At 44.2% G+C, this 8,564-nt stretch overlaps 1 protein-coding gene across 1 annotated transcript; it reads left to right on the plus strand.

The window, feature by feature from the left end:
* Nucleotides 1-2,167: 2,167 nt before the first annotated feature.
* Nucleotides 2,168-4,228, plus strand: LOC119305427 (40S ribosomal protein S10, mitochondrial-like). The gene is made up of 3 exons (XM_037581941.1): nt 2,168-2,442; nt 3,459-3,888; nt 4,019-4,228. The coding sequence occupies exons 1-2, from the start codon at nt 2,212-2,214 to the stop codon at nt 3,879-3,881; spliced, it is 654 nt and encodes a 217-aa protein (XP_037437838.1). The 5' UTR covers nt 2,168-2,211; the 3' UTR covers nt 3,882-3,888; nt 4,019-4,228.
* The last annotated feature ends 4,336 nt before the right edge of the window (nt 4,229-8,564 follow it).

Here is an 8,564-nt window from a genome sequence, read left to right on the forward strand (position 1 = left end):
TCCTATTGCTTTCCCTCGAGTTTTTTTATTTCCTATTTTTTCTGAAGAAATGTTCGTTGAAACCTATTACTTGGGATTTAGTTTCGAAAATCTCGACTCGAGAAATTCCACAATGAAAATGTTTCGGGATTCAAGAGATAGAACATTTTAAATAGATAAATCCAAAAAATATAAGAAAAACTCTACGACAAGTGACCCACTTGTGTGCCATTTGTCAGTGTCCGAGAAAGTGGAAGTGACTTTGCAAAAGGTAACCATTAATTAACTAGTGATTTCCTTTTCTGTAGAAAATTAACTTTTTTTAGCAGTGAAAAAATTAACTAGTGATTTCCAAACTTCATCACCAGAAGCAGGGCAGAAAAGGCCTAACAAAGATAATTACATTGTTTCAAAGAAAAAGTCATGTCAAAATGAAAACGTTGAAGATCCTTGCATACCAAACATGTTGTCCTTCATATACAAATTATCCAGAAAAATAAACTGCTTGTCAAAGCATGTGCATCTTGCACTTACATAGCCCCACTTGTGCCCCTAAACAGCATCATCACTTTTGGATTTAGGCACAAGGTGAACATCCTTGCCTAAATATGCAGTGCTCTCTCTGAATTTTGGTGTCGTTAGCCCAAGTGCCTGGCGACCAGACGTCACATCCTAGTGAACAGTAGGGCTTAGTTATTCCACGAGAAGCACATATTTGCTTATCATGGAGGCACATATTTACTTCTACGTGAAGCCCAAGTGCCTGGCGAGCAGACGCCACCGGTGGTCTCACCCACCTCGCCGCAGTTGCCTCCGGCGCGAACACCTTCCCCAATTCGGCCTCCACCTCCATGTTGGCGCCCCAGTTTTGCCCCACCCCGACCGGTCGCCATCGCGCTTGAGCCGCCAGCGAAGAAGCAGTCACACAGCAGCAGCGGCCGGTTTTACATCTCCATTTGCATCATTTATTGGACTTGCACTTTTACATCACCAGCATGCATCATCTGTCGAAGTTGTCTCTTTTTTAAAGATGTAAAATACACTTTTTAATTATGTAAATTTTACATTTTCTAGTATTGCATCTCCAAATTTGCATTATGTGGAAGATGCTCTAACGGTGGAGCATCCTCGAGAGATCGTGCCCTGGCGTGAGATGTGTTGTGCTCCCTCCGTCGGACCCTATTGGAGTTCCTCGCGGTCTGTCTCCGTCACGACCACGTCGTTGTCCCGGACCCATCCTCACCGTCCACCACCCAACTCTCTCCAGTGATTCCCTTCATCCCCGTCCGGTCCACCACCACCCCTCTCGATGCCCACCTCCACGCACGCCGCCGGAGTCCACCAATCATGGCCCATGTCTCATGTCGATTCAGCAAGGCATGTACAATGCATAGCCTCAAGGTGATGCCTCGCATGCCATGTAGGATCGGATATGACGTAAAGTAGGTTCGGATAGGGAAGCGGGATCCTCTCCAGGAGGCGGGTGCTTGAAGAGAAAAAGTATGGTCCGGTGACAAAAGCTAAAAAGGTTGAAGTGAAAAGTAGAGATGCATGTGTACTAGAGTCTTTATTTTCTAATTTCTTAATGAGGTCCACTAGTGGTAGCTTGCATTGAGGAGAAAAAATAAATGTAGGCGCCTCAAATTACTTTTTGTCATGAGGCATATGTATCCATATGCCACCATTGTACGTGCCCTTAGATGGAAACAAGCGCACCTCTCTGGCTCCACACCCGGTGCACCTTTGGACCTTGCTGCTAGCACCGCCTAGTGCAGGTGCAGCCTATCTCTCCCGCAGCTCTCCGCTCCCGTGTTCTCTCCCCATCTATTCCTCACCCACCTCTCAAAAAAAAAAACTATTCCTCACCCGTGCTCTCTCTTCCAGGAGCTCTGTGTCCCCCGCCATCATGCCCGGCGCCGCACCTCCCTTCTCCCTTTCGTTGAACAGATCCGGCGACCGGCGCGGCACTCTGTGACAAAGCCCTCTCCATCTGAAATATCAATAAGCCCTCTCGTTTTTTTAGACAAATAAGCCCTCTCGTGTTAGGCCTTTTTCTGCTCTCCTTTTCTTTGAGCAGGCCTTTTCTGCTCTTGTGACAAAGGCCTAGCACGAGCAAGCCAATAAGCCCACGAGTAAGAAGCCCAATACACGCAGCAAACCCAAGCCCGAATAGGCCGATCTCTCTCCATCAAAGAAAGTGGCAGTAGGGTTCGAGAGAGCTGCTCTCTGACGATGGCGATGCTCCGGTACGCCGCCGGCCTGGCGCTCCGCCGGTCGGCATCTCCACCTGACGCCGCGGTCTCGCGCTTCTTGGGCAGCGCTGGATGCGGCAACCCCGCCGCCGGCCTGCCGCTCCTCCGGCGGCCGTCACCTCCGCCTGGTGTTGCTGCTGCTGCGACGGCGGCGGCCTCTCGCTTCTTCAGCAACGGCAGCCGGCCTGGATCCAGCAACACCAACTCGACGGTACGCGCTTTTTTCTCGAATTGAGTCTTTCATTCCGCATCAAGATACTACTCAGCCATTAGCCAGCTCGAATCAGATGCTTGACGGAAGAACTGAACTGCAGTACGTAGATTGGATTCATCGCCATTCGGATTTCCATATGAGTCGGGCTAGCTTACCAGGGAAACCAGTTCAGAACCTAGGCTAGGCTCACTCCTCATTAGAATTGCCCTAATTCTCAGGGAGCTTTGATTTGCTAGAGTTCTGATCGCGACCTACATTGTTCTCTTTTGTTTATTTGGGGCAGAACAATGGCAGTCAATCTAAATGAATTTATTCCTTTGTCTGCTAATGTCAATTTTGATCTAGAAGAAATGGCTCTACTCTGCTTGATTTAGCCTCTGTCAATATTTCCTCTCCTATGGAATTAATACCCTATTGATTTCTTTTATATCCTTTTGAGTCTCTCTGTTTAATTCATTAATCATTTCCAGCCTCCTTGAACGGTCTTTTGTTTGGTTATAAGATTAGCAGTGACAACTACTTTATTTGTGCAAATAATTGAAACAACACAGCTCCTGCAGGTTTGTAGACATTTAGAGCAATAACAGAACAAGGCCGCCCAAAGCCCCAAACTAAAACAGTAGGCATTTGCGAACTGAAATTAATACGATCAATTAGGGTAATATGATGGAGATGTTCTATACTATGTGATAAGGCCTATAGTGCAATCTTCATGCAATCCACTAATTATCTCTGTCCGGAATTTCTCATTTTTGTTACTCCTACATTGATTGTATTTAAACTTTCTCCGCAACAAAATGTTGTATGTTAAAGCGAGTTCTGAAAGATAGGTAGAGCAATACTAGAAATGTGTGTGCAAAATTTTCCAGATTTTTTCGTGACTTTTGTTAGTTCACTGCAAGTCCATTCATATATCTTGTCGAAGGAGATGATATTAGAAGAAGGCTACAGATCTAGACGTTTGCTACTCCATTTGTTGTAATTTTTAATGCCAAGTTTGTTAATTGTTGTAGCTTGGCAAGCCTATTGAGGACACCAAGGAAGATGTGTACCCAAGGACCCGCAAGTCACCTGCCAAGATACGCATAATTCTGAAATCTTTCAATAACCAGAAGAACAATCTGAAGGAGCTTGCGCCGTACATGCATAAGGTCGGGTTGCCTGAATCGCGGTCCTTATACACCGTGCTGCGATCACCTCATATTGATAAGAAATCCAGGGAGCAATTCTCAACGCATGTGAAGAAAGTGTTTGTGGAGAAAACAGCGGAGACGCATGAACTGGCCAAGAAGTTCTACTGGTTGAAACGGCTTCGTATATTGGGGGCTCAGTACGAAGTCGTCATTAATTTCAAGACACGCTTGGGTAAGAAGATTGGCTGCAGCAAAGGTGGTGGCCTGCTTCGACATCCAAAACAGGGTTCAGGCATAGAATAAAAAGGAGGTAATAACAATATAACAAAATGTTTCTTGTGGGCAACTGAATTATCCCCTGATTCAAAAGTAAACCATACTAGGTTGGTCGCTGATGGATTAATTTGTTTTTGCTTCCTGGCTGCTTTCTTGTCTTGTAGGTACTAGAGCTGCTTTCAGGCCACACACAAGCTATCCATCCAACTTGTGTGGATCTTAATTTCTGGCCTTGGTCTGATCTAGCATATAAGTAGTACTATATATTCTATGTAATGTCATATGGAACTAAGGATGCATGTGACCTATCTGAGAATGTTCTTGTTTGGTAATCATCCATGTATTTCGAAAGATGGTGATAATAATATGTGGAGAAGAGGATCGACGATGCCTGTCTTCTTTTTTTGCGAGAGACGAGTGTCTAGCTACATGCTACTACTTCTTTTTCAGCTACTACTCCATCCGTTCTAAAATAGATGACTCAACTTTGTACTAGCTTGGAACGGAGGGAGTACTTACTAGTGCCATCTATCTGCCGGAGCCTGAATATATGAGAGCCAGCATGAGTGCTTGATGTGTAAGTAACCGATGTGTAAGTAACCGAATCTGATTATGTTGTGTGTGTGACAATCGATTCACAAACCACTGAGATTATGGTGTGATGCTTCATTATAACCGATATAAAACTATCTATATAGAGTACGTGCAGATGAGCAATATTAGATGCTCCTCAGCTGGTGATTATGCTTATATCTGATTAGGGACCGATTAACATGTGTACCGAGAGCTGTAGAGCTAGCAGGGAGTCAGGGACGCGCACTCGTACCCACAAAAAAAAAAGAGTACATGGACAATGTCCCGGCAAAACAAAACAAAGCAAAGTTTCTGGACAGTGGGACTCGCTTTTCTTTCTTGATCAACAGGCATTCGTGCGTGCAGCCTTCCTTCCTGCTCCGTGTAAACAGAAGGCGTTTGCCGGTTGCTGCAGAACACTAACCGATCGAGGGGAGATCCGATCGTCAATGGCGACGCCGATGCTGCGATCTGCCGTTGCTGGCCTCGCGCTCCGGCGATCGGCAGGCCTGAGGCTTCCGGCTCGCCCTGCGTCGGCCGCATCCTTCAGCAGCAACACCGCCGCCAGCCGGGTACGTCCCAAAATATTAGCTGCATGCATGTATCACCTCGCATTCGCATTGGCTTTATCAAGGAGGAGGAGGTAGCGAGATTAAGATGTAGGCGTGCCCTGATTACCTTATTTTTTTTACTTACAACAATTACGCAAAAGACACGCTTGCGACACACACCTCACGAAGTTTAATGCGAACAAAGATATCGTGTGTAATTACTGGTAGCACGAATCTTATGCGCGGTTTTTCTTTGCGGAGCCTAATCTTCTGCACCTTCATCGGCGGCACCGAATTTAATCTATTAATGCCTGCGTGTACATTCAGTTCGAGAAGCGTCATGTCGACGAGAAGAAAGACGAGTCAGATGCAGCACGACGGCGACGCAATCAAGAAAGGTTAGCAAAGCTCATCGATGAACCTCCTATGGCTAATCTCATTAATCAAGTACTGTACTAAAATAACTTGCCGCATCTTGATTGATTAATTTAATTCACTTGCTCGCGCGCGCCTTTCTCAGACATGGCATCTCTCGAGGCCACGCTGGTGATTCTGGTGATTCTTCTTGGATGATGATGATGATGTTGGACGACCACAAGCCTCCTCGAGGACCTTCCACTGGACCAAACTCTGCTACGGACTCCTCCTCCACCTCCCGTGCGTCTGCGGGGGCGGAGTCGGACGTGTCCTCGCCGTCGTCGGGGGGCTTCTGGAGCGGGGAAAGCTCCTGGTCGTGGGGCTCGGGGGGAGGGGACTCGGGCTTCGGAGGAGGGGGCTGCTCGGGAGACTAGCCAGCTGATGGGTACCGTGTCCCATGATTCTCAGTGTTAGATCTTAAACGAGAGAGACGAGAGACAAATGATTGAATCGAACCCTTTATTGATGGTTACAGAATCCTTATATACAATGGGAACGGACGCGTTCGTAAGACGCGACTGTTCGGGCACGGGCGCGACGGGACGGGGATTATTCCCTTAATTAACAATGTGTTAATTAATCTTAACATTCCCCCTAATCACCGCTTGACCGCATAAGGATCCATCATTTTCGATTAAATCTCTTCCAAAAACCCTGTGGGAAAAATATGAGGAGTAGTGTATGATATGCTGGTAAAATTCCTTCAAACCCTGTGGGAAAATAAGGAGAAATTGATCCAGCATATAATAATTATTGCCTCTGTTAACTCAATATGAAGTATATCCATAGAATTTAGAGGGCAAAGAATATGTCGTATATACTTTCCTAAAAACCCCGGTGGGGAAAACAAAAGTATGACATATAATCTTGCGTTGATATTACCTCATTAAAAACCTTTATGAGAACCTATATAGTAAACTCATGAAGGGAAAAAGAGTATAATATGATGCATTGAATAGGAACAATTTAGGAAAATACTCCCCCTGATTCTTGCGAATTTCAAAGCTGTCACACACCAATTCCAAAAACATATATCTGGAATGTAGAAGTTGGTAGAGACTTCGTGAACAAATCAGTCACATGATTTGACTTGCAAGATATGCAATATAGCGATATTGCTTATTATGTAACCTGTTTGCATCCGGGCAACACAAGAAATATTATCCTTGAGATAATGGTTGGTGGATGTAGCCATGAGGTCTGTCTCGAAGACTCTTCATGAGAGGGCTACCACACCTAATAGGAACACTAAGCTTGTCTACGATCTGATATAGTGGGATCTGATCGATGTATCCAATGATATCGGTGTTCACATTTCTGTGAAACTGAAAAACCAGGACAAGATGTTTGATGCCTTGAAGATATTGAAAGATATTCTGGAGTACCAACCAATTGTGTTTGGTGGATCCAATAGCATTAAGGAACGTTGAGTCCCAATATTTCATTTTCATCATCTCTTGGTCTAAATAGATCTTTCTCTATGTCTAGAGAATGAACCACCATGAGAGTTATGGATGTATAAGACTTGTCCACAATGAATTTCTCCAATATATTTTGAATATAGACAACATAGTGTACCAAAATGTATGAGTGAAGGTGCTCAAGTTGTAGTAACGAGCGGTATATTGGTTTTACCCAAATCCTTCATTTAAACTCCGTCGTTTAGATGATTACATGTATCGTCATTGCAGGAGTAATCACTGTGCATGACAGACAAACATGGATAACCATCCTTGTAGGAGTAATCCTTGTGGAAAGGAACTCACTAAGTCGGTTGTACCAAATGTACCGACAACAATAAGTCATATGGTGACTTACTGATTTTTACACAATGTATGTTGCATTTTGTATTTAGATTCAGAATTGAGATTTCATTGGAAATCAATCCTACATGTTTGAATCTAGTGAGCTACATGGATATGTGATGACTACATCTATCAACTGCAGAAATAGATGATTTTGTACTGCCAATGATATAAGTTATTGGAATGAGATTCCACCTCTGGAGAATAGTTAGGTATCTGCGTAAACCCTTGTGCTACAATACTTGCTCTTTGTTTCACCACCTCGTTATTCTCAATTCTGTCTCCAGAAGAAAACTGGTGTAGGTATTGCTTATGAATACCTTCCCATTATTGAGCAAGATCATTTCTAGCTAGATTATACCCTTTGCTTGAGTTCAGTCCGAGTGTTGTTCACACTTTGCCATGGCCATGGTCTTTGGATCTGAATTATTTGAAAGTTTTTTGCAATCTAGTTGAGAAATGTATGTCGACAATTGTAGACTTCCGGTTATATGATTCTCCAGAATCTATATATCAATATATAGTTGATGGAAATATCGTTACCCATGGTGACTGCTCGTGATTTCCCAATGCGATTGAGTCGGGTATTCCGATGTCCCGGTCATTGTGTGCACTATGACCTGGGTTGGTGGAGGTTTCCCATCCACTGGGTGTATACTACCCATTAGGTGTCTGCCAACGTGAAGTTGACTTGCATTTACTGATTCACAGGCCTTGATATCCTTGCTTGCGAGAAGCTGAATCCTGATGTACTTCTGCCATACATCTCCCCATGTTGCTTTGAACGGGGAGTGGAGTGGATTTTGTTGGTACCTCCACTCTTTCAGGCATACTTTGCAGGATTGTAGGATTGTGTGACACCTTTATAGTCAGTAAATGAATATGGCAGGTTATTTGCAATATGTTGCAAATCTTCTGAACACATGGTTCAGCTCTTTGATTACGTGGATATGAGGCAGAAATGTGTTGAGCATTCCACTAATTTCCTGGCATTCTTTATGGTACTTGAATTCTCCCCCTAATGCCTGGAAATATTCCTCATTGAATCAACATACTGGCCTTGAATAACTCCCTATGTGAGGGGCTTGAGGCATTGACGGTAATACAGTTATTCCTCACATAGATCCCAACTAAATGTTGAGGGGCCAATGATGTATGTCGGGGTGATGATATCGGTGTGTAACCGAATTACCGCAGATAGGAAATACTTGGTAGATTTCCACGTATCAAAGATAGAGGGGAATAAAATTATGCAGTTTGGTCATGAGCGTGTAAAACTCCATGACTCCAACGTAAAGTTGGTAAGTTGCAATTTCAAAGTAAAGATCATGCAATGAGCTCAATTCTTTGGATGGGATTCTATC

The sequence above is a fragment of the Triticum dicoccoides genome, chromosome 5B (assembly GCF_002162155.2).
Source record: "Triticum dicoccoides isolate Atlit2015 ecotype Zavitan chromosome 5B, WEW_v2.0, whole genome shotgun sequence".
Taxonomy (NCBI): domain Eukaryota; kingdom Viridiplantae; phylum Streptophyta; class Magnoliopsida; order Poales; family Poaceae; genus Triticum; species Triticum dicoccoides.